Genomic DNA, 26,377 nt, shown 5'->3' with positions numbered 1-26,377 from the left:
ACTTAGGCTCAGGTCATGAGCTCATGGTTCACGTGTTTGAGTCAGCATGCAGAGCCCGCTTCGTATCCTCTGTCCCCCTCTCTCTGCCCCTCCCCTGTTCTCTCTCTCTCTCTCTCTTTCTCTGTCTCTCTCAAAAATAAATAAACATTAAAAAAGAAACAAAAGGATAAATCACAGAAAACAGACTCCTTTGGGATAGGAAACTTGAAGAGTAACCTTGGTTTCTGAATATAAGTTCAAACTGCACAGAGTCCTTGCTGTAGTGTTTTGTCTTGTATGTCTAAAATATTGCCTCTTAGGCCCTTTCAATAAACTTCCTTTTTATTTGGCTTGGTTTCAATGGATTATGGTCCTTGGAATTAAGTCATTTATGACTAAGGCAAAAGTAAAAGAGGTCAGGATTTGACTACTGTCCTGGAGCTTTGAGGAAAAAAAAATGGTTAAAGGAGGGAACTTCAGAATAAAAGACATATCAAAGTATCCCAAATCACCATATATAAGTCTTTTTTTTAAGTCCCTTAACTTTGTTTCACTGATTTATTTCTTTCATTATGCCTTACTACAAAATACAGTGTAAGTTTGCTCTGAGTTTACTTTGAAGCTGAGTTTTTAAATATTATTACAGAGAAATAATTTTGGCAAGTCAATTGCCAATTTTGGCAAGTAACTGACAAACTCAGGAAACTCAAAAGTTAATCATTCATATTTTAACAAAGATGTCAGCTTTATGGAAACTGAAGTTAAATTCATATTGCATAAGAAAATATTATCTGTAAATATTTCCTTTTGTCCTGCCCAAGGTAGATGCTCAGAAATTTGTTAAAGCTCTGTATTTGTTAAACAAATGCAAGAGAGCAAACAAAAACCTATTTAAGAAAAGGAAAATAATAACTATAAATATTGTTATAAAAGTAAATTATTGAAGGCAAAAGTTATTTTCTAATGTATAGAATCCTATATATTTTAATTGCTTCCATATTGAGTGTCAATTACTTTTCTTAAAAAAAAATTATATGGGGCGCCCGGGTGGCTCAGTCAGTTAAGCGTGTCACTTTGGCTCAGGTCATGATCTCATGGTTCATGAGTTCCAGCCCTACATTGGGCTCTCTGCTGTCACCCCAGAGCCCTGCTTTGGATCCTTTGTCCCCGTCTCTCTCTGCCCCTTCCCTGCTCACGCACATGCACACTCTGTCTCTCTCTCAAAAATACAATAAACATTAAAAAAATAATAACAAAAATTAAAAAAATAAAACTGTTAAAATGAAGACATAGAATTGGGGGGGAAAAGAAAGTAAATTAACTGACTTTTGTAAAGCCAAGAATTGACAAAATCTTTAGAATCAAATTATTTGCATAAGCTGTAATCATAGTAAAATGCATATAAAAATTTAGAAAGGAATTCATAAAATTTACACCATTGTATTAAGAATATATAGAACTTTTCTTTTCTGTGGGAACATGGGTTAATTTTCCTTTTTGTTTTTAAACATTCTGCAATGTTATATAACTTTTAAATTAGGGGCACCTGGGTGTCTCAGTTAAGCGTCTGACTTGATTTTGGCTCAGGTCAAGATCTTGTGGTTTGTGAGTTTGAGCCCCACGTCGGACTCCATGCTGACAACATAGAGCCTGCTTGGGATTCTCCTTTTCCCTCTCTCTCTGTCCCTCCCCAGCTCATGTTCTCTCTCTAAGTAAATTTTTAAAAACTTGAAAAAAAATTATGTTACGTTTTACTGTTTGTCTTAACTTACTCTGAAGTTCTCTGGTGACATCAAAAGACTTGTTACTGGACCAGCCTCCAAAAAGAATTTATGCAAAACTTCTTCAGTGAAGATATTCCACAAGATGACACATGAGTCCTGGTCCCCAGATAGAAGCCAACTTTGGTCTAATTTTGAAGAGAGACCATGTGGGTAAAGTAATGACGTAACGCTTTGGTGATGGCCTTTGAGAACTTTATGAGGAAGGGAATCTGGAAAACAACGAAACACCAAATAATGAAAAATTATTTTTGCTCAAGAAATAGTGTTGAAATTTTCTTTTATAAAATTTTAATGTAAAGAAGATACACAAAATTAAAGCGAGGCTGTTGGTTAAAAAAATGAATGACCAATCAGTGGACCATTTCAAAGGCAAGCGTCTCCTCATAAGTTATGTCATGCTTTTGATGAAGCATTAAAGCCGGTTGTTCGAAGTCTACCAATTCTTTAAGGATGTTAGCAAGTTACTAATTCCAGTGCCATCAAATAACAAAGGCTGTTCTAAAAGAGTGAACAATTCATCCATTTCGCTTCTACAAAAATTAATCTCAGAACATCACTGCTGCCCTTTCAATAAGCATAACCAAGTCTAGTATAAAAGAAAAGCAAAGTTTCACAGAACATTTTTGCCTCCAAAAATATTAGATTATCTGGTTCTACCTCTTCGTTTTACAGGTAAAGTATCTGAGGCTCAAAGAAGTTATGTGACTTGAATCCAAGTGTGAAAAAGCACAGCATAATGTTTAAGAACATAGCTTTGCTATTACATGAATGCTTTGGTTTTCTAGGTATGTCACTTACTAGATGGGTCACCATGACAAGTTGCTTTTCCCCTCTAAGCCACAGGTACTGCATCTGAAAAACTTGGGACGATAATAGCCTTGTTTCACACAAGACTGTTGTGTAGAATAAATAAGATAATGTCCTTCGTTTCCTAGCACTAGCACTTGGTAGGAATGTGGGTATATCATACCACAGATGTACTAGAACACAGGACTACTGACACTCAGTTTCCATACTGCCTCTTCATCATTAGCTAAAACTAAAAAAAAAAATTGAAATAAAAAAAAAATTATAGAAGACCACAGACTACAAACCCTCTTTACACAAACTAAAAAACAGTCCCAAAGAATCATTATTACTTCAGTTAAAGAATCATTAGTTATTTCACTTACAGGAGGCACATCCTCAGTTTATATCCCCTTAGCAAACCAATTAATGAATATTAATTCAGATATTCAAGTCCAATTTAGCTTTATGCTTGCTTTCTGGATGAGAAAAATCAGCCTACAGAAAAAGTGCTAAGGTCTTAAGCTTTTTCACTAACTTTTAATAGTAGCTGTTGAGCTGTCGAGCAGTACTATACCTCTCCTAGGTTCATTGCTATCCCTCCTCTCTTTTAGGCAATCACTGAATACAAGTTAGTAACATTTAGTAAGTAGTCAAAGTAAGCTGAGAACAAGTGGTAGGCAAGGTAACAAGGTGCGTCTTAAAAATTGAGATTTGGGGGCGCCTGGGTGGCTCAGTTGGTTAAGCCGCCGACTTCGGCTCAGGTCATGATCTCGCGGTCTGTGAGTTCGAGCCCCGCGTCGGGCTCTGTGCTGACAGCTCAGAGCCTGGAGCCTGTTTCAGATTCTGTGTCTCCCTCTCTCTGACCCTCCCCCGTTCATGATCTGTCTCTCTCTGTCTCAAAAATAAATAAACGTTAAAAAAAAAAATTGAGATTTGGCCTTAACTCTTAAGGACCTAACAGTCTAATAAGATCCATGCATTAAAAAATATTAGATATTATCTACACATCCCCAAATCTCAATCACTTCCTACATTTTCCTTCCTTTCCTTGTCTTATGTAAATAAGACAACTTCTGCATAACAGTCTTTATTTAATAGGTATTCACTTTTGAAATACACAAAAATGTGTAAGAACATATTTACACTTCATTAACAGAGAAATAAAAATTAAAACAGGAAGATACCATTTTGTTCTGATCAGCAAATACTAAAAAGTTTAATAGCACACAAAGTAGGCTAAGGTATGGGGAAAAAGTCACTTTCATAGGCTGTTAGTGGACACACTTGTACACAGATGTTCTATGGAGAACATTTTTAGATAAATTTTCAAAATTAAAAATATTCCTAAGTGTTGATCCAGTAATTCTACTCCTGCAACTAATACTATAGGTATGACCATATATATGTACAAAGATGGTTAATTCAGCATTTTCTGTTGTAGCCAAAGACTACAAAAACTGAAACACCCATTACTAAGAGATTTTTTAAATGAAAATTTAATTATTAGTCATTTAAAATGAACTCATAAAGAATGTGCTCCAAAATATTTTAAGTTATGTTTCAGCGTATTTCTGTAAAGTGTATAGTTTGTATAATATATAATATATTGTATAATATAATTAAAAGAATGCATATTGCTATGTTGCTATGTACTTGCATATGCAGAGAAAATTTCAAGAAGGGTATAAGGAAACTTAATAGCAGTTGCTTTTGGTGAAGGGAGCAGGAAGATCAAGGGAAAAAAGAAATATATTTCTCATTGTATCAATGACTTTTAAAAAAATACAGATATGTGTTTTACTTTAACATTCAAATATGTAACATTAATTAGCAAATGTCAGCACATTTTTTAAGCTCCGGCAATCTTCTTAGTACAGCTTGTTAAAGTTGAAGCTTAAGTAAATTAAATAAATAAGGTTACATAAAATTCAATGACCTTTTAATAAAGAACCGCCTTCTAGAAGTCCTGCTTTGGCAGCATTCAAAGCCTGTGTAATCAAAATGGTCCCATCTTCACAGCCACATATTAGTTTATCAAGACTTGAAACATACACTGATGAAGTGACTACCACCGTTCCAGCCCCAGGGACATGGTCGATAATACTCATGGTATGATGCTTATCAAAATTATCTTGAAGGGTCCAGGTGGCAGTTATTGGTATTTCTAAAGGGAAAACACACAAAAAGGGAAAATTTGGCTTTTAAATTCATCATAGACATGGAAACTGTTATCAAGGGACCATCCCTTGGGGTACACAGAGCTCTTTTGCCATCCGAACAGTGGCTATATGCAGAAAAGTTCTCCTGCCATGTATTGTCTTTACTCAAAATGCTATCTCTTTGGTCCTCTGTCCTTCAAGGAGCCTCAGAATAGATGTGTATTAGTGCATTCATTTTAGACCTAGGTCAACTGAAAAGAACAGAGAAATTCTTGCAGTGATGTAAAGTGGTGGTCCAGTCTCACGAGTTCTCTATTTGTCTCAGCAATGTTAAAAAGGAAAACTGAGGGTCTGTTAGTTGTGTGAGGAAAATGGAATAAATGTATTCTTTAAATATTAGGGGTATGGGTATCTCTAAATCATACCAAGCCCCCAATTATCTATGAATTACTAAGAGCACTGGTTATCATTCTATATAGTTCACCACCCAAGCATTTGAACTGGCTGTCAAGTAGGCTCAGGAAGGGAGAGAGGCTTGGATCTAGGAGCAAAGAGGGTGAGTTAAAGCCAACCTATTTCTCTATTAAAGGGCACCCCTGATCTTGCAGTACACGTGCCACAGTGACTGTGAAAAACCTAGAGCCCAAACCTTAGATGAGCATTAAGAATTGTCGTAGATATCTATGGTTCTAATTATTGTGGGGTTTTTTTTTTACCGTTTATTTATTTATTTATTTTTTAAATTTACATCCAAGTTATTTAGTATATAGTGCAACAGTGATTTCAGGAGTAGATTCTTTAATGCCCCTTACCCATTTAGCCCATCCCCTTCCCACAACCCCTCCAGCAACCCTCTGTTTGTTCTCCATATTTAAGAGTCTCTTATGTTTTGTTCCCCTTCCTGCTTTTATATTATTTTTGCTTCTATTCCCTTGTGTTCATCTGTTCTCTGTCTTAAAGTCCTCATATGAGTGAAGTCATATGATATTTGTCTTTCTCTGACTAATTTCGCTTAGCCTAATACCCTCTAGTTCCATCAATGTAGTTGCAAATGGCAAGATTTCATTCTTTTTGATTGCCAAGTAATAATCCATTGTGTGTGTGTGTGTGTGTGTGTGTGTATACCACATCTTCTTTATCCATTCATCCATCAGTGGATATTTGGGCTTTTCCATACTTTGGCTATTGTTGATATTGCTGCTATAAACATTGGGGTGCATATGCCCCTTTGAAACAGCATACCTGTATCCCTTGGATAAATACTAGTAGTGCAATTGCTGGATCATAGGGTAGTTCTATTTTTAATTTTTTGAGGAACCTCCATACTGTTTTCCAGAGTGGCTGCACCAGCTTGCATTCCCACCAACAGTGCAAAAGAGATCCTCTTTCTCCACATCCTTGCCAACATCTGCTCTTGCCTGAGTTGTTAATGTTAGCCATTCTGACCGGTGTGAGGTTGTACCTCATTGTGGTTTTGATTTGTATTTCCCTGATGATGAGTGATGTGGAGCATTTTTCACATGGCAGATGGCCATCTGAATGTCCAGCTTCTTTGGAGAAGTGTCTATTCATGTCTTTTGCCCATTTCTTCACTGGATTATTTGGTTTTTTTTTGGGTGTTGAGTTTGATAAGTTCTTTATAGATTTTGGATACTAGCCCTTTATCTGATAGGTCGTTTGCAAATATCTTCTCCCATTCTGTCAGTTGCCTTTTAGTTTTGCTGATTGTTTCCTTCTCTGTGCAGAAGCTTTTTATTTTGATGAGGTCCCCATAGTTCATTTTTGCTTTTGTTTCCCTTGCCTCCAGAGATGTGTTGAGTACGAAGTTGCTGTGGCCAAGATCAAAGAGGTTTTGCCTGCTTTCTCCTTGAGGATTTTGATGGCTTCCTGTCTTACATTGAGGTCTTTCATCCATTTTGAGTTTCTTTTTTGTGTATGGTGTAAGAAAGTGGTCCAGGTTCATTTTTCTGCATGTCTCTGTCCAGTTTTCCCAGCACCACTTGCTGAAGAAACTGTCTTTATTCCACTGAATATTCTTTCCTGCTTTGTCAAAGATTAGTTGGCCATACGTTTGTGAGAACCCACTTCTGGGTTTTCTGTTCTGTTCCATTGATCTGAGTGTCTATTCTTGTGCCAGTACCATATTGTCTTGATGATTACAGCTTTGGAATACAGCTTGAAGTCTGGAATTGTGATGCCTCCTGCTTTGGTTTTCCTTTTTGAGATTGCTTTGGCTATTCGGGGTCTTTTCTGGTTCTATACAAATTTTAGGATTGTTTGTTCTAGCTCTGTGAAGAATGCTGGTGTTAGTTTGATAGGGATTGCATTGAATATGTAGATTGCTTTGGGTAGTATTGACATTTTAACAACATTTGTTCTTACTATCGAGGAGCATGGAATCTTTTTCCATTTTATTTGTGTCTTCTTCAATTTCTTTCATAAGCTTTCTATAGTTTTCAGTGTATAGATTTTTCACCTCTTTGGTTAGATTTATTCCTAGGTATCTTATGGTTTTTGGTGCAATTGTAAATGGAATCAATTCCTTGATTTCTCTTTCTATTGCTTCATTGTTGGTGAATAGGAATGCAACTGATTTCTGTGCATTGATTTTATATCCTGTCATTTTGCTGAATTCATGGACCAGTTCTAGCAGTTTTTTGCTGAAATCTTTGGGGTTTTCCAAATTAAGTATCACGTCATCTTCAAAGAGTGAAAGTTTGACCTCCTCCTGGCTGATTTGGATGCCTTTTATTTCTTTGTGTTGTCTGATTGCACAGGCTAAGACTTCTAACACTATGTTGAATAACAGTGGTGAGAGTGGTCTTGTTCCTGACCTTAGGGGGAAAGCTCTCAGATATTCCCCACTGAGGATGATATTGGCATTCATATATAGCTTTTATGATCTCAAGGTTTAATACTTTTTTCCTACTTTCTTGAGGGTTTTTGTCTAGAAAGGATGCTGTATTTTGTCAAATGCTTTCCTTGCATCTGTTGAGAGGATCATGTGGTTCTTGTCTTTTCTTTTATTAATGTGATGAATCAGCCCTGCATCCCAGGTAGGGATTTAGGTAGGATTCACCACATTTTTTTAATGTATTGTTGGATCTGGTTGGCTAATATCTTGTTGAGGATTTTTGCATCCATGTTTATCAGGGAAATTGGTCTTAGTTCTTCTTTGTAGTGGGGTCTTTGTCTGGTTTTGGAATCAAGGTAATGCTGGCTTCATAGAAAGAATTTGGAAGTTTTCCTCCCGTTTAGATTTTTTAGAACAGCTTCAAGAGGATAGGTTTTAACTCTTCCTTAAATGTTTGGTAGAATTCCCTTAGAAAGCTATCTGGCCCTGGGCTCTTGTTTTTTTGGGAGATTTTTATTACTAATTTGATTTCTTTACTGGTAATGGTCTGTTCCAATTTTTTATTTCATCCTGTTTCAGTTTTGGTAGTTTATATGTTTCTAGGAACTTGTCCATTTCTTCCAGATTCCCCATTTTATTGGTGTATAATTGCTTATAATGTTGTCTTATTGTTTTTATTTCTGCTGTGTTGGTTGTGATCTCTCCTCTTTCTTGATTTTATTTATTTGGCTCCTTTCCTTTTTCTTTTTGATCAAACTGGCTAGTGGTTTATCAATTTTGTTAACTCCTTCAAAGAACCAGCTTCTGGTTTCATTGATCTGTTTTACTGTTTTTGTTTTGTTTTGGTTTGGTTTGGTTTGGTTTGGTTTTGATACCATTGATTTCTGCTCTACTCTTTATTATTCCCTGTCTTCTGCTGGTTTTGGGTTTTGTTTGCTGTTCTTTTCCCAGATCTTTTAGGTGTAAGGTTACGTTGTGGATCTGAGACCTTTCTTCTTCCTGTACGAAGGCCTGGATTGCTATATACTTCCCTCTTAGGACTGCCTTTGCTGCATCCTAGAGGTTTTGGGCTGTGGTGTTATCATTTTCATTGGCTTCCATGTACTTTTTAATTTCCTCTTTAACTTCTTGGTTAGCCCATTCATTCTTTAGTAGGATGTTCTTTAGTCTCCAAGTATTTGTTATCTTTCCAAATTTTTTCTTGTGGTTGATCTCGAGTTTCATATCATTGTGGTCTGAAAACATGCACGCTGTGATCTCGATCTTTTGAACTTGTTGAGGGCTGATTTATGTCCCAGCCGGTGATCTATTCTGGACAACGTTCCATGTGCACTGGAGAAGAATGTATATTCCACTGTTTTAGGATAAAATGTTCTGAATATATATGTTAAGTCCACCTGGTCCAGTGTGTCATTCAAAGCCATTGTTTCCTTGTTGACTGTCTGTTTAGATGATCTCTCCATTGTTGTAAGTGGGGTGTTGAAGTCCCCTACTATGATGGTATTATTATCATTGAGTTTCTTATGTTTGTGATTAACTGATTTATGTATTTGGGTGCTCACACATTTGGAGCTTAAATGTTTACAATTGCTAGGTCTTCTTGGTGGATAGACCCCTTCATTATGATATAACAACCTTCTTCATCTCTTGTTACAGTCCTTATTTTAAAATCTAGATTGTCTGATATAAGTATGGCTACTCTGGCTTTCTTTTGTCAACCATTAGCATGATAGATGTTCTCCATCCCCTTACTTTTCAATTTGAAGGTGTCTTTAGGTCTAAAGTGGGTCTCTTGTAAACAGCATATAGATAGCTCTTATTTTCTTATCCATTCTGTTACCCTATGTCTTTTGATTAGAGCATTTAGTCCATTGATATTTAGAGAGAGTACTGAAACATATGAATTTATTGCCATTATGTTTCTTGTAGAGTTGGGAGTGTCTGATGGTGTTCTCTGGTCCTTTCTAGTCTTTGTTGCTTTTGGTATTTATGTATGTATGTATGTATGTATGTATGTATTTATAATTTGCTCATTCATTCATTCATTTATTGCTTTTCTCCCCTCAGAGAGCCCCCCTTAAAATTTCTTGCAGGGCTGGTTTAGTGGTCATGAACTCCTTTATTTTTTGTCTGGGAAACTTTTAATCTCCCCTTCTATTTTGAATGACAGCCTTGCTGGATAAAGAATTCTTGGCTGCATATTTTTTCCGATTTAGCACATTGAATATATCCTGCCATTCCTTTCTGGCCTGCCAAGTTTCTGTGGATAGGTCTGCTGTAAACCTGATCTGTCTTCCCTCGTAGGTTAAGGACTTTTTTCCCCTTGCTGCTTTCATGATCCTTTCTTTGCTTGAGTATTTTGTGATTTAGACTATGATGTGCTTTGTCGATGGTCGGTTTTTGTTGAATCTAATGGGAGTCCTCTGTGTTTCCTGGATTTTGATGTCTGTGTCATTTCCCAGGTTAGGAAAGTTTTCCACTATGATTTGCTCACATAACCCTTCTACGCCTATTTCTCTCTCTTCATCTTCTGGGACCACTATGATTCTGATGTTGTTCCTTTTTAATGAATCACTGATTTCTCTAATTTTTAAATCATGTTCTTTTGCCTTAGTCTCCCTCTTTTTTTCTGCTTCATTATTCTCCATAAGTTTGTTGTCTATATCGCTGATTTGCTGCTCTTCCTCATCCACTCTTGCCGCCTTGGCAAGCATTTGAGATTGAAGCTCAGTTGTAGCATTTTTTTATTTCATCTTGACTAGCTTTTACTTTGTTTTTTTATCTCTGAAGAAAGGGATTCTAATATATTTTCAACCCCAGCTAGTATTCTTATTATCATGATTCTAAATTCTGGTTCAGATATCTTGCTTGTGTCTCTGTTGATTAAGTCCCTGGCTGTTGTTTCTTTCTGCTCTTTCTTTTGGGTGAATTCCTTTGTTTCAAAATTTTGAAGGAAGAAAAGGAATACGGTAAAAACAAATTAAAATTAAAAAATTAAAAACAACACACACACACACACACACACACAGAAATCAAATAAATGATGCTAGATCCTAGGTGTGTTTTGGTCTGGGTGTTGAAAGGAGCTTGATAGATTAGAGAAAAAGTGGGGGAGAAAAAAGAAAAAGAAAAAAAAAAAGGAAAACGTTTGAAAATTTGAAATAATGAATAGAATGAAATAGAATAAAATGAAACGATGGGAGTAAAATAGGATTTGAAAAATTTACAAAAAAGTAAACAATATAGTAGAAAAAATTAAAGAAAAATATTCTTAATAAAAATTGAAAATAAAAATAATTTTTTCTTTCTGTATTCAAGAAAAAGAAAAGAAATGAAAAAGAAAACAAAAAGAAAATTGAATAGATGGACCAGTGAACAGACTGAAATACGATTGAAATTACATCATTTTCCCCTAGAAGTCAAACTATGAAGCAATTTATAGTCCATAAACTAAGCAGGCATGGAGACATGTGGTATTCCTGAAGAGCAAGCTTGGCCGAGTTGGGCGGGGCTTAGTGAAATGGCTCCACTCTCCACTAGATGACACTGCTTAGCTTACTCAGGTGGATTGTTGTGGCCCATGTAGGTCTGTATGCACATGCGTGGGAGGGGTGAAAATGGCATCACCCAGCTACCCAGTCTTTAGTATCAGAACTCTCCTCTCCCCAATTAGCAATGGCACACCCATCCTTTGTCTCTGGCTTCTGTCTACTCCCTGCTTTTACACTGTCCATTACCAAGCCGTCAGGTTGCCAGGTGGCACCTCCCTCCTGAGTTTTATCTCAGATGCGGCTGTGTTTCCTGACCCCCCATTTCTGAGGGACTGAAGCTTTGACCCGTTCTACCCCTCTGCAGGAGGGTCTCACCAAGTAAGGGCCAGGTGCTGGCTGTACCCAGGAAAGTTCACGGGACCGTGCTGCTGTTGATGCCCAGAAACTGCCGCTGGGTGACAGCCCAGCCCAGAAAAAGTTCACATGATCATGTAGCAGCAGCGTTTCAGGGATTATGGAAAATCACAACACACATCTGGCTCCAGGCTTCACTCTTCACAACCTTGTTCCAGCACCAGCGAATATGGTTGTTCTCCAGGGTCTGATGGGACCTTTGCCTGTGGGGAGCCCTCCCAGCAGGGGAAACGCCTCTCCTCATGTGGTCCGAAGACCTCCCAGACTTCACTCTGCTCCTGGGGATTCACCCTTCCCACCAGAGCACCTGCTGTTATCAAACTGTGGAGTTTCAGACTCTGCACTCCCCCTGTTTATACATTCTTTTTTTTTAAACATTTTTTTTTTTCAACGTTTTTTTATTTATTTTTGGGACAGAGAGAGACAGAGCATGAACGGGGGAGGGGCAGAGAGAGAGGGAGACACAGAATCGGAAACAGGCTCCAGGCTCCGAGCCATCAGCCCAGAGCCTGACGCGGGGCTCGAACTCACGGACCGCGAGATCGTGACCTGGCTGAAGTCGGACGCTTAACCGACTGCGCCACCCAGGCGCCCCTATACATTCTTAATGGAATTTAAACCCTCTTCTTTCTTTCTCCCTTTTTAGTTCAGTCCCTGCGGCTGTTTCCACTTTTCCACTTCCTCTCCAGCTGCTTTTGGTGGTGGTGGTGGGGTGCTTTTCCCGTATTCTCCCCACCATCTCTGTCCTCCCTCCACAAGCAGAAACCACTCTCTTCCCTCCGCGGCTTCTGTCTCCCCCAGTTCATCTCTCCGCGCCACTGTGTTCTGTGGTTCAGGTTGTGCAGATTGTTGTGTAATCTTCACATCAGTTTTCTAGGTGTGCAGGATAGTTTAGTGTTTATCTGGCTCTATTTCATTCACACGAGACACAAAAAAAACTTCCATGCTGTTCCGCCATCTTGGCTCCTCTTCTCTATTATTCTAATTATAAAGAAGCTTACGTAAATGCTTCCTTAATTCCACTGCTGGCGGTGGAACATACATGAGAAATCCTAGGGCAACCATTAGGTGGCCTTAGCAGGGGCATGGTATACATTTTAATTCTTAAAATTGAACTTGTAAGAAACTTTTCCATACACAATACCAGGTTCTAAATCTTTTTTTTTTTTTTTTTTTTTTTTGGCCATTTTCTTATTAACCTAGGACTATTAGGAACCGTTTTGAAAACATTTGGGACAAAGAACCTTAAAATTATGCCAGTAAATTTGTTAAGTAACAGAAACTTGTGCTTTGGAATTCAAATGTGGAGGACTATGTTTCTGCTGTGCCCGAGACAATGATTCACAGATGACTTAATGATTTGGGAGTAAGGGAAAAAGAGTAAGATGGGCTTCCTCATTTTGGAATACCTAAGTCTCAGGAGCTTGAAGGTTCTCCACAATAATGTTTCCTTTAATGACTTCAGTTTTGTATTCTAAGAAAAATGAAAATAAGCAAATGCTAAATCATCTAATCATTCAAAGAGCCAAATGGTTTAGTGGCCAAGTTTATATCTGTCCCTCCTGTTCCAAGCAGCTGTAATAATACCAATAGAGGAACTGGTTGTAAAGGGTACAGGATATGGGCATGACAAATTCAAAAAAATGAGTATGGCATGTCAACCTATCCTACATCCACATATAAGCATCCATTTCATTTGAATAAAACATCATTCCTGTTAAATTGATGTTAATTTGAATTGTATCGGTTGTATTGTTGTATAAGATCTATAAACATCATGTTTATACCTCCTTTTATGTTGGCACCTAATGCATAGTGTGGTACACAAGAAAATTTGTCTTATTTGTAGCCTCATGTTACTCAAATGAGAAAAACACTGAGTTAATTATAAACTAGTTCTCAGAAGACATGTGATTAGAAATAGATTAGAAACTGTCTTACCTCTAGGAGAGCCATCAAACTTGGATACAGGAACATCAGGAATGTGCCACAAAGTAATTCTTCCTGAGACTTCTCCAGAGAATAGTATCTTATAAAAAGGCTCTTTCCTTTCATTCATGTAGCCCATAACAAAGGAAAGGCCCTGGTCCAAAACAAAAAGTTAGCTTTTATGTAGAAAAAAATATCTGAATATAAAATGACAACCACTATTTTCAAATGGAGGAACAAGACTTCATAGATTAACTGAATTGTTTCCATTTGCTTCCTGATCTTTCAAAAATTTCAGGTAACTTAAGTGACATTATCTCTTACTCAAGACAAAAAAAAAATTATAAAATAAGCAAAGTCCACAGCTAGACTTCAGAGAGTTACTAAGACTATTTAACATGTACTTAATGTTCTGTGTCTGTATTACACATAATGTTAGAGGCTTTACATTTATTCCGCTAAATAATCCTCACATTAATTCTCTGAGGTTGGCACTATCATGGTCTCCATTTCCCAAATGAATAAACTGAGAGTGAGAGGTTGATTTACCTAAAGTGTTATAGACAGCAAAGAGTCCATGTCTTCATGACCATACCCTACTGTCCACTAAGGAGGCCTGATTTCTTTATGGTCCCTTAAGTTCCATTGTCAATTACAATAGCAACAAGTAATATATGTGTGGTAATTTTGTGTTATTAACATGCTTTCAACTTTCTGTTAACTACTTTTCATATTTAATATACTTGATTTTAAACATTCTAGGAGATCAGAAATAAAAATGAGTCCATAACATAAACAAGTAAATAAACAAATAAATACTAATATAATTAAGTATATAGTTATAGTTTATATTAATATATTATATATTTATGTACATAAGGTTATGTACATAAATATAATTTTGCTGAGGTTATAATTTTGCTGAGGCAGAGTATGAATATTAAGCACCAGAGTTCTGGAAGACATGCTTTTATCAGTGTAATGGGTCTAGAGTCTCTAGTGCCTGAGTGCAGTGCAGATGTTCTTTGGGCAGACTTGCATATAGAGATTATGAACAAGGCATCAAAATGATTAAGTGATTATAAAAACAAAAACTTCTTTTGATGTACAAAGAAAAGTCACCCTGGAAAGAAAGCCAACTGCTGGTGCTAGAAGTAAAGAAGTCTAAGAAAGTGATAGATAGTTCCTCATTAGAAAATATGTTTGAAGGTCAGGACTTTGATGTATTATTGGAAAAATTCTGTAATGTATCTGAGGAGTATTAAAGGCCAAAGCATTGCTATATTTATTCCTCACAACAAAGCTACAGAGTAAGTAAACACTGCCATTATTCCTGTTATGGAGAAAAGAAAACTAAGACAGGAAGAGAGTAAGAAAGGAATCCAAGAGCATACAACCAAGGTAGTCCTCCAACATGAGAGCACTGCAGAGGAGAAAACAGCTCCTAGGAAGTTGCTTCTACAGATTTAGAAGGCACTTTCAAGTCTTATACTTCTCAATCCATCACTTTTGTAGGTGTTAGAAACCGTGTCAATACAATTTGGGTAAACCAGCAAACTAGCTTCTCAAACTCTCTTGACCTTGAAGAACCTTAGAGCTGACTAGTTCCACTCCCTCATGATTTTGATACAGAGAAGCTGAGCCGTTACTCGGTTCCTGTGGTTGGTGGCAGGCAGCATGCCTCATTTCCCCCAACAGCGTATGCTCTGGTGCTGCTGTTCTCCCTCTGTACCTACTATGCCACTGCCATTCATCACTTGCTCACACCCACGCCTTGTCACCTCCGCCCTCATCCTTTGCAGTATCCCTCTCTGATTCTGCTATTCACTTGGACACTCCCCTCAGAGCCCCTTACCATATGAACTCTGATTTGTCACCACAGTACCCAGGGTGTATCACAAGGAACACCTGCCCTACAGGAGGTAATAAAATAGCCCTTAAGAGTGAATTCTCGGGGCACCTGTGTAGCTCAATTGGTTAAGTGTCTCTTGATTGTGGTTCAGGTCATGATCTCACAGTTCATGGGACTGAATCCCACATCAGGCTCTGTGCTGACAGCATGGAGCCTGTTTGGGATCCTCCCTCTCCCTCTCTCCCTGCCCCTCCCCTGCTCGCTCTCTCTTTCTCTCTCTCAAAATAAATTAAGCATTAAAAAAACAAACCAAAAAAAAAAAAAAACAAAACAAAACAAAAAACAAAAAACCCCAGCAAATTCTCTTGAGTTAACTGCCTGGGTTCAACTCCTGGTTTTAGCACATACTAACTCTATTAAAAGCACCAATTACTTGATTTAGACAATTTACTTAACCTCTCTGTGTCTCATTTTCCCTAAATGTGAAAGAAGGCCAGTAAAAACACCTACTCTATAGGATTGCTGTCAGGATTAATGAATTGATAAAGGTGAGGTGCTTAGAATGGTGCCCTGCATTTGGCACATACTCAGTACCTATGAACCATTCTTATTATCCACTTTTCGGAACAACTGAGAAACTTGCTCCAAAGTCCAACTGCCAGACTTGGGCCAAACTGCCCAGGTTCAAATCCTAGGAATTAACCTTTCTGAACATGATTTGCAAAGTGAGGCCATGGTGGGAATGCATGTAAATGGAGGAGTGTGTATATTTGATAATAACAAGGACTAAAAAAAAAAATTACTGATCAGCATCATCGTTATTACTCTTAGTTCATGCACCCAAATTCCTTACATGCAATCCTCAGGCTACCTCTGCCTCAACTACCCCTTAACTCAGCACTGCAGAGTTACTCCACAGCTAAGACTCTGAAAGCCAGTACCTTATCTCAACAACCAGGACCCCTGCCACAGGCCTCAGTGATCATCAGCTGTCATTAGAACATTGGGAGACTCTCACGAAGCTACTGAAAGGAAGGGCGAGTCTCATTTTGCTACTACAACTCCATCAGCAGATATATTCCGAACATCACAAATGGTAACTGTGGGAACATGTTACTGTTACACACTGAGATTTATGTCTATTGGTGCCATTCCAAAAGAAGAGTCTACTTAATACTACATATTTATAGAATACCCTTTTCTAAGCTCCTTGTACTTATCAAACTTATCTCCCACCCCATCAAAATGTTACCTTCTAACTTCAGGAGAGATTAAGAAATCTTATAGTTAGTGAATATTGGCGATGTTTTGAATAAGGAAAATAATGTCAGACTTTAACTTCTGGCTGGACAAAGGGCAAGCAAGAGTGTGAGGATGGGTAGACCGGCTTCTTTAAGTTTCCGATTATTCTATTCATATTTCACTGGCTTCCTAGTATTTCCCACGTTTAAGATAAATAACTGTCGTTGTCTAAACAAGAATTGTTGTGGGGCATCTGGGTGGCTCAGTCAGTTAAGCAGCCAACTCCAGCTCAGGTCATGATCTCGTGGTTCGTGAGTTTGAGCCCTGCGTCAGGCTTTGTGCTGACAGCTTGGAGCCTGCTTCAGATTTTCTCTCTCTCTCTCCCCTTCCCTCAATAGCATGTGTCCTCTTTCTCTCTCTCAAAAATAAACTTAAAAAAAAGAATATTTAAAAATTATTGATAGAAGATCCATAGATCTATGTCTTCATATTTTGAGGAACAAAATAAGGTAGCTTTCCCTAAGGTTAGTATTTTTTTTTAAGTTAATTTATAATTGCTGTGTTTTTCTTCAGCACCAATATGTGCAATCGACTAGAAGATCTTAAAGGATACTACCTACATTTTAGCTTTTGGGGAAAACTGCTTTATAAAAAGTGCATTCTGGTGCTAAAGGAAAGAATGGGCAGGCAGGTCCTTTACAAAATAACTAAAAATGCTTTTCTAAGTAAGCCACACTACTGCTCTTATAATCAACAGTGAAGCAAGACTCCATTGCCACTCACAGATGACTTTAGAAATAGTGTTTGATGCCACAATTCTGAAGTTTGCCTGTGCCCCAGTGGCACTTAGAGTTCTAATTTTGGGCTGGCAGTTTTTTAATCAAGTTTTTGCAACAAAACCCTGTAGATATGTTAAAGGGACAATTACAGAACTATAGGTTCTCCAGTGGCTAAGCTGCCAAATTAAGCAAACCATCAGTCCGTAAAAAATAACTTTTCCTTGGTTGACACGTCAGTAATCCAAAGTCCTTATTCTCCATGAAATACCTCCTTGGATAATTAACTGATGACTAAGTCCACAGGTTCACAATCATAACAGCAAGAACAAACCTCACTTTGGTTAGCACTACTAAAATAAAACAACTTTAAATGATCAGACTTCATAGAGTGTAAAGATAAAATTCAGTCAAGTAAAAACACACAATTATATCCTCAAGTCTGCCAGGACTCATAATTATACTTGTTTTACCAAGAAAATTTATTCAGAAGAATAGCTAAACATATGCAAAAACGATAATATTGAGTTAAAAAAAAAAGCAGGATATAAACCATTTGATAAAATTTAAAAACTGGAGTAGACACATCAAAATGTTAATAACTTCATATCAAATCATTTTTCCAAAGGGTCAGTGAACAATGTGTATGTGTGGCAAGGTGGGGGGTGGGGCGAGAGAGTGAGAGAGAATTAATATGGCAAAATGTTGACAATTGGTAGATGAGTGGAGGTAGATGATGGAGGGTAGATGAGTGATCACTGTACACTTCTTGAAACTTTTTAAATATTTGAAAAATTTCCCATTAAAATAAGTAAATACATAAAAAATATTCCTTGTGAATATTTATGGTGGCAAAATTATGAATTTTACTTCCTCCACTTTTAACTTTTAATTTTAATTTTTCTATAACGAATATATATCATTTAGTTACTCCAGCTTTAAAATATATATTTTTCGAAGGCAAAGTTTTCTCTTCAGTACCCATTAACAATTAGATTTGATTTTCTCGTTGACAACTTCATGTGATTCTTCCATTCAATTTTTTCAAGTCTGATTCTCTGTTACAGACAAAGCAACACTTATCTAAGACGCAGAGTGAAGCAGCTTTGAGGCAGTCACTCTCTCCTTGCATTACCTTATTTTCCTGCACAGAAGTAGAGCACAGTAAATGAGGATAAATGGTCTCTTTAAGCACTCTTCCATCAGCAGGGTATATGCTTTTTGAAAGCCCACTGCATGGTGAAAAATAAAAAGCAGAGTTGAGAACTTTGAGGTTCTTTATTCGTTTTTTTCCTCCTCCCACTTTCAAAAGCCGGATGGTACCATTCAAGTTTCTAAACTCTAGTTAGAAATTGTTGGGTTAATAATTACAAGTGACTTTTTGAAAACCCAGCACCAGCTGTACAAGTTATACATGGTTAATCTCATTCCTTCATCCCCTGCTGTTTCATACAAAGGCTGAAGCCTCCCAAGCCCAGAGTAAATCTTCTAGTGCCAAAGTTGTTTTGTTCTGGTTTTTGATCATGGGCAGCATGCAGGGATTTTTCCATAATAAACCTCCCAAAGTTCATTTTCTACCTGAATGTTTTGTATGCCGCTCCCATCTGAGCCCACCTGTTCAGCAGCTGATAGATAAAACTGTGACCATCTTCTGTCCAGATGATGATTCTGTGAGCAGCAAGCACCTCTCCCCCAGCAAAAAACTGCCCACTTCTGCTAACTTCGGTCCGCAGAAGGGAAAAATCACAATAGTCATAAACCTAAAATACAAAATTAATGATGTACATTAACAAAAGCTTCTAATCTAATCTGTCAATGAGATGAAAGATAAATTATGCTTATCAAGACTATTTAGATGGCAGTGTTAATGCAACAATATATTAAATATTAATAACAGGATACACTGTACTCATGTGCCAAGATAATTTTTTACTAGTACTTATTTTTTTCATTTATCCTAAGGTAGATTTAATGAATAAACTTTATACCATTCCAGAATGTGCCCATTAAGCACAGAGGCCAAAAATCCCAAAATTTATATGTTATTTTATTCCTTCTATATGGTAGTCCAACTTCAACTTTTAAAAATTTGTTACACAAAAAGTTTACACAGCAGAAACCTTTTGATACACTATATATTTTATATTTTTGTTCAAAAATATGGTATCAAACATAAGTTAGATAATGTAGTTTTGTTAGCTGGGCCAGTTATATGAAACATTAAAGAAAAAGGGATGCTATCAAATGATAATAACTTAGCTCTTCTTTCTTGATGGAGAGATCAGTGAATATACTCATAAGAAAGTATATTCTCTAAAAATGAATATAGCAACTATGCAGAAAAGGACAAAGCCTATAAATAAAATCAATGTATGTAGATGAAAGGGTTTAGTTTGCTTTTTAATTTTAAAGTTCAGGCATCAAATTTTTAAAGTAATCCAGAGATAAATGCTCATTATTGTTATGGTATGTTACTAATAAAATTGGGATCTACTTTATATATATAATATCCTGAGAAGCAAAACAGCTGAGTGCAGGGAGAGGAAAATTGATACAAATGGGTCATAAAAGACAACTAATTCAATTTATCGTGTCATTTTTATAATACCTTCCAACATTTAGAAAATACCACCAATAAAAGTCTCTCCGTGTATGTGCAAAATCGTATTGCCCGGCAGTTCAGGGAGTCGAGAAATTTGGATTCCTTCTCGTAGACATCTTGTTTTTCCTTCAGAAGGAATGAGAACACTTTAGTGCTGGTTCTAGGTAATTTATACATGACTTGCTCTGCTGTACACCTGAAGTAGATCAGACCATTTTTATAAAAAACAAAAAACAACTACCCCAGTTTCCTTTTGAGTTCCCTGAACTAAGAAATCACTTCACAAAAGAAACCATGAACAGGAAACCCACTTGGCTTAAAGGATTCCTCATATATAATCATTCCTACAAGCATTCTGTGGGGCACTGTGCTGGATGCTGAGAATGTAAAGATAGGAATAAGTTTCTCATTTTCAGATGTGGTGGAAAGACAAAACAAAAAAAGTAACATTAAAAAAAAAAACAAAAAACTACAGTACCTTCACTGATAAAAAAGAAAAATGAATAAGTACTTTGAAAAAACAAAAGCATGGCCAGCACAGAACATCTAGAATACCATATTCACAGTAAGTTTCTGATGATGCTGGTGTGTGTTTCTTGGGCTCATTATGGCAACACAATTCCTAGGCTTCCTCTAGGAATTTCCAAGAAGTTCCAAAGGAGAGCTCAGAGCATGGGGCAGCTGAAACAATTTTATCATCAGCATATAGAATATGACTGTTTTTTTGTCCACCACTTCAAATTGTAGCCTGATGCAGGAACAGGTAAATATACTAGACTCCCAGTGCATGTGACCCCAGCTGTTCACAGTCATCTTCCTGCTACTGCTCACATACACTCAGAAGAAAGGGGGTCTTTCTGCTGTAAGGGTCAGAAAGATATTCTTCTATGATGGACTTTATTTTTATTAAAATGTAATCAATATGTGTGTGTGTGTGTGTGTGTGTGTGTGTACACGCACGTGCCCATAAAAACATTTGTATATGCCCTGAGAACAGGTTGGAAGGATACAGTCTAATTGTTATCAATTAGAGGAGTGATGGGGGGAGTACACAGAGGTAAAATTTATATACTTCTACATTATTTGAACTCTTAACAATGAGCAGGTAACACCTTTATAATTAATTTTAAAACACCAATAAATATGCTTGAAATTGGAGAATAAAGAATAGAGTTTCACAAACCAACCTGAATGCTGTTGATAGATGAAGAGAGATCCCATACTTTGAGCTCACCAGCTACTGATACCACCAAGAGAGAATCTTCTGTAAAAACAATAAAGGTCACATAAAAGTTGACCACTGTTATAAGTGGTTGCTGTAGAGACCATTTCATAGTCATTTAAGGATTATATAGGGTTACGTAGGTGGAACACATTCAACTTTAGGGTTATTTTTCTGATAAAAAATAAACATTTTAGATCACATTTTAAGTGTGTTTCAAAATTTCAAAATGACCCCCATGTAATAGAGAGCCACTAAATAGAGAGCCACTAAAAGCAGAGCCACGTTGCAAATGATTATGTTGTCAACATTACATCTTCTTATTTCAGAAATAAGTAAGGAGCCAACCTTCCCTCATTACAGAAATCGAATTATCTTCTTTACTACATCCAGAAGACACAGCAAAGCAAAAGTTCCAAGCGTCTTGCTAATCCACCACAAATGCCTGCTTGTCACTCCTGAAATGTACCGATGAACTGGGTCATGGAAACATGGTCTCCTCTTTTCATTTCATCTTGACCTCTTGCTGACTTTCTAACGACTTGAACCATTGGCTTGGGTGTTCTCAGTTTTTTGATTTGGCTTAGAGAACTATCCCCACCAACAGGTAAACATAAAGAAGTATTCTGAGCTCTTGCCCAGTAGCTCAACAAATAGTTCAAAAGTGATCTTTTTATATGCATTCTCTTAGTGTTCTATAAGACCCAACTATTACCTTGAATTCTCATGGAGTGTACAATGCACAGGCAGTTGATCCAATCAGGAGACTGAGATGATATAAAAGTGTGAATAACAGCCAAACTTTTAGCATCGATGATAAGAACATCTTGATATTCTCCACAACACAAAAGCCAGCCTTCCCCTGTCATCCGGAAGGAGCAGTGGTAATACTATGGAAATGGAATTCAAAGCAAGAGTTGAATTATCACTAGCAATTAACAGAATTTGGGCTATGGTGAAGACTCCTCTGATTTTAGTTTTATCATCTATTCAATGAAGGTATTTACTTGAATGAATAGCAAGTTAAATTTCTTTTAGTTCAATGATTCCACATTGCTAAAGTATTGATTTGGGGCTTGAGTCTCCTTTGTATTTCAGTATTTTTCCTGAGAAAGGGGGATCTTTTTAGCAAGAATGAATCTTATTCCAATCATAGAAAGTTCACAATTGTTTTATTTCTAGAATGCTATGTGGAAATAGACAACAACAAAAATCAGGTTCTTCTGGCAACATTGCTTCATGTTAATAAGAAATAAACACATTTGAAGAGTGTGTGAGGAATTCTAGTGCCAAGTAAGTTTTGAGAACAGCTTTTATCAAAGATTGAGTAACACATTCTACTCCAGACAGACTCTCTCACTATTAAGATTTTGGCACCAGAAAGGAGTTTGTGAATATTGCAGTGCAAGTCCTCAATGCTAAAAGCAATGAGTAAAACATTAAAAAACACTGTCAGCACCATTGGTATAATGCAACTGCCTTACCTGTATGCTGGGAGTCCATCTACCAAAAGGTAAAATCTCTTTTAAATACTGGGAAATAAAGGTATCGCTATACCTTTTGCTCTCTTTTCCTAAATAAGAAATTCAGAAATTAAGAACCTATCCACCTAAACATAGTTAAAATTAAAGACAAGAAAACCTTTTTTGCTTTTATAAAATAATTTGTCATTAAAACCGAATCTTTCTACATGTGTATCTGTGTGTGTGTGGAGTGTAACTAAGAAAAAAAAACTGTCTTTCAAATGTATCTATGTTGGAAAGACACAAAAATAAAGGAAGAATCAGGAAAACAATTCTTGAATAGTTAACTTTGGGGGGAAAATGCCAAAATAACAGATGATAACTGACAGTGTTCTATTTCAGGGACAAAAGAAAAATTAAAGAAAAGAATATCCCCCCAAAGACATTTCTTTAAATGTGTGCCTAGAAAATGCTCTGAAGGAATTGCAGAATCCAGAAATGTTCTGAAGGGACTGAATGTACTTACACAGATTGCAGTGTGCCTGTAAGGAAGCGTGGCCTTCTCCACACGCTGTCCGTTCGTGACATTCCAAACACACATCTCCCTAGCAGAGATAACTTGGTATTATTCTCTGTCTTTTCCAGTCAATTGGCTGAAATAATTTTTGTGCCACCAAGTTTTTCTGTAGTGCTGCACTTAAATGCAACCTGATCGTTTATGTGGCTTTTTGTTACAGATTACTGAGCAAGAAAATGTTGTGGTCATTAGCAGGGATGACATACTGTATCTGTGTCTTTTTGTTTGGGTAATTACACCCTGCCGCCAGCCTACAGACCTTACCTTAGCACCAACCTGACCTAAAACAAATTGTGTGGATACAGCTATCACAGTCTGTTAGAGTGACAGTACAACAATCTTTCCATGGAAACTGCATCCTCTTGAAAATGGTTTATTTCACTGAACTTAAACTACATATTCTGAAAAGCATAACGCATCAAGGGCTGCATCTTCTGGAGCCGAAGTATCATTTTTATAAAAATAAACAGTGCCACCAAGAGGCTATATTTGGTCTATAATTGATAATGGTTTATTTCTTTGCTTATCCTGAAATGCTGAAATCACACTTGCTGCTGCATGTTTAGAAAATTCTAATTGTTTACAAAACTCTGACTTGGTTGCATATATGTTACAAAGATGTACATACCGTTAGGAAACACAGTGATAAAATGCATCCAAGTATAGGGCAATTTAAATCTATGTGATTTCAGTTCACAAAAACCAGAATGGCTGTTTTAGAGTTGTTTGGTAATATTCTTCAGTTTTCACACTTCCAACACATAAGCAAAACTTTCCATGAAAAAATTAAGGATAGCTTTATTAGCTCTAAGGGAGAAGCTGCTATTAAGAAGCAAAAGATACGAATTAATCATAGTAAATGCTAGATGCATTTGGTGTTTGCCAGCCTTTTTGTTTTTCTGGCCAAACACTGGAAATCAATCTTTAAATCAGTGGTTCTCTACCTGGGGCGATTTTGTCTCCCAAAGGACATCCGACAATGATAAGAGATTTTTGGTTGTCACAACCAGGAACACACTACTGGCATCTAGTGGGGAAAGGCCAGGAATGCTGCTAAATATCCAGCAATGCACAGGAGGGCCCCACAACAAAGAATTCTCCCGGTGCTCCAAAATGTCCTTAGTACCGAGGCTGAGAAATCATGTTCTAGATATAAAAACAAAATATTCATAGTTTTTTCTCTCTGTTTATATCCAAACGTATTCCAAAAAGGATTTGAGGCAATATGAAAACTCACGTAACTCAATAAAACAAAGGGAAAATGTGCACACACGTGTGTGTGTGTGTGTGTGTGTGTGTGTGAAATAAAACTAGGAAAAAAGGTAGAAATTGAAATAATATATCTCAAAGGTAAAAAAAAAGTGTCAAAGATAAAAATAAATAGAACTTTAAGTCACTATTAATATAAAAGTTTAGCTTCATAAGGAATTGGAGTTTATTAACATGGTTCTCAACTCTAGCTGTACATCGCCTGTGCATATTTCAAAAATTATCCATAGAGATTCTAATTCCATGGCTCTGTGTTGGAGTCCCCACATGTAGGTTTTGCAAAGCTCCTGGTCATTAATTTATTTCTAGATAAGGCTATCTCTAAACCAGTGGTTCTCAACTGGCTATACATGAGAGTTATCAGGGAACTTTTTAAAAATACTGGGGCTAGGACCCAGACATCAAGCCATGCTAATAAAATCCCATTTTCCAAGGTTGGAGCCTGTATCAGTAAAAGCTCTCTCTGTGATACCAATGTTTCTCTTGGATTCTAATGTTTTCCCTATTTGTTTGCTTATCATCTTATTTTCTATCTTAAAGTAAGAAAATATATATATATACAAAAATACCACAAAGCAAAAATTGACTCTTATGCTTAGCAGTTCTTTTTAAGAAAAGAAAGCAAATGTGTTGTGTTTCAAAAATAGCATTGAGAGGGGTTCCGGAAGATGGCAGCGTAGGAGGACGCGGGGCTCACAGCGCGTCCTGCCGATCACTTAGATTCCACCTACACCTGCCTAAAGAACCCAGAAAACCGCCAGAGGATTAGCAGAAGGGAGTCTCCGGAGTCAAGCGCAGACTAGAGGCCCACGGAAGAGGGTAGGAAGGGCGGCGAGGCGGTGCGCGCTCCACGGACTGGCGGGAGGGAGCCGGGGCGGAGGGGCGGCTCGCCGGCCAAGCAGAGCCCCCGAGTCTGGCTGGCAAAAGCCGAGGCGCCGGACGGACTGTGTTCCGAAAGCAAGCGCGACTTAGCGTCTGGGAGGTCATAAGTTAACAGCTCTGCTCGGAAAGCGGGAAGGCTGGAGGACAAAGGGAGGGAGAGCTGCTGAGCCCCCGGACGGCAGAGCTCAGCTTGGCGGGGAACAAAGGCGCCAGCGCCATCTCCCCCGCCCATCCCCCAGCCAAAATCCCAAAGGGAACCGGTTCCTGCCAGAGAACTTGCTCGCTCCGCGCAAACACCCAACTCTGTGCTTCTGCGGAGCCAAACCTCCGGCAGCGGATCTGACTCCCTCCAGCTGCCACAGGGCTCCTCCTGAAGTGGATCACCTAAGGAGAAGCGAGCTAAGCCTGCCCCTCCAGCCCCCGTGCACCTTGCCTACCCACCCCAGCTAATACGCCAGATCCCCAGCAACACAAGCCTGGCAGTGTGCAAGTAGCCCAGACGGGACACGCCACCCCACAGTGAATCCCGCCCCTAGGAGAGGGGAAGAGAAGGCACACACCAGTCTGACTGTGGCCCCAGCAGTGGGCTGGGGGCAGACATCGGGTCGGACTGCGGCCCCGCCCACTAACTCCAGTTATACACCACAGCACAGGGGAAGTGCACTGCAGGTCCTCACCACGCCAGGGACTCTCCAAAATGACCAAACGGAAGAATTCCCCTCAGAAGAATCTCCAGGAAATAACAACAGCTAATGAACTGATCAAAAAGGATTTAAATAATATAACAGAAAGTGAATTTAGAATAATAGTCATAAAATTAATCGCTGGGCTTGAAAACAGTATACAGGACAGCAGAGAATCTCTTGCCACAAAGATCGAGGGACTAAGGAACAGTCACGAGGAGTTGAAAAACGCTTTAAACGAATTGCAAAACAAAATGGAATCCACGATGGCTAGGCTTGAAGAGGCAGAGGAGAGAATAGGTGAACTAGAAGATAAAGTTATGGAGAAAGAGGAAGCTGAAAGAAAGAGAGATAAAAAAATCCAGGAGTATGAGGGGAAAATTAGAGAACTAAGTGATACACTAAAAAAA

At 37.8% G+C, this 26,377-nt stretch overlaps 1 protein-coding gene across 1 annotated transcript in view; it reads right to left on the bottom strand.

Annotated features, from left to right (window-relative positions):
- WDR72 (WD repeat domain 72) overlaps positions 1 to 26,377 on the bottom strand; it is a 210,523-nt gene that overhangs the window by 170,966 nt on the left and 13,180 nt on the right. The window contains exons 3-11 of the mRNA XM_042941975.1: positions 23,083 to 23,161; positions 21,809 to 21,983; positions 21,059 to 21,135; positions 19,878 to 19,997; positions 18,884 to 19,029; positions 18,405 to 18,501; positions 13,412 to 13,553; positions 4,489 to 4,716; positions 1,752 to 1,972 (exon numbers count right to left, since the gene is read on the bottom strand). Of these exons, the coding sequence (XP_042797909.1) occupies positions 1,752 to 1,972; positions 4,489 to 4,716; positions 13,412 to 13,553; positions 18,405 to 18,501; positions 18,884 to 19,029; positions 19,878 to 19,997; positions 21,059 to 21,135; positions 21,809 to 21,983; positions 23,083 to 23,161 (1,285 nt within the window). The remainder of the gene's footprint in view (positions 1 to 1,751; positions 1,973 to 4,488; positions 4,717 to 13,411; positions 13,554 to 18,404; positions 18,502 to 18,883; positions 19,030 to 19,877; positions 19,998 to 21,058; positions 21,136 to 21,808; positions 21,984 to 23,082; positions 23,162 to 26,377) is intronic.

This window comes from Panthera leo, chromosome B3 (assembly GCF_018350215.1).
Source record: "Panthera leo isolate Ple1 chromosome B3, P.leo_Ple1_pat1.1, whole genome shotgun sequence".
Lineage (NCBI taxonomy): Eukaryota > Metazoa > Chordata > Mammalia > Carnivora > Felidae > Panthera > Panthera leo.
The sequence above is the reverse complement of the archived record's forward strand: the minus strand, read 5'-3'. Positions and strand labels throughout refer to the sequence as shown.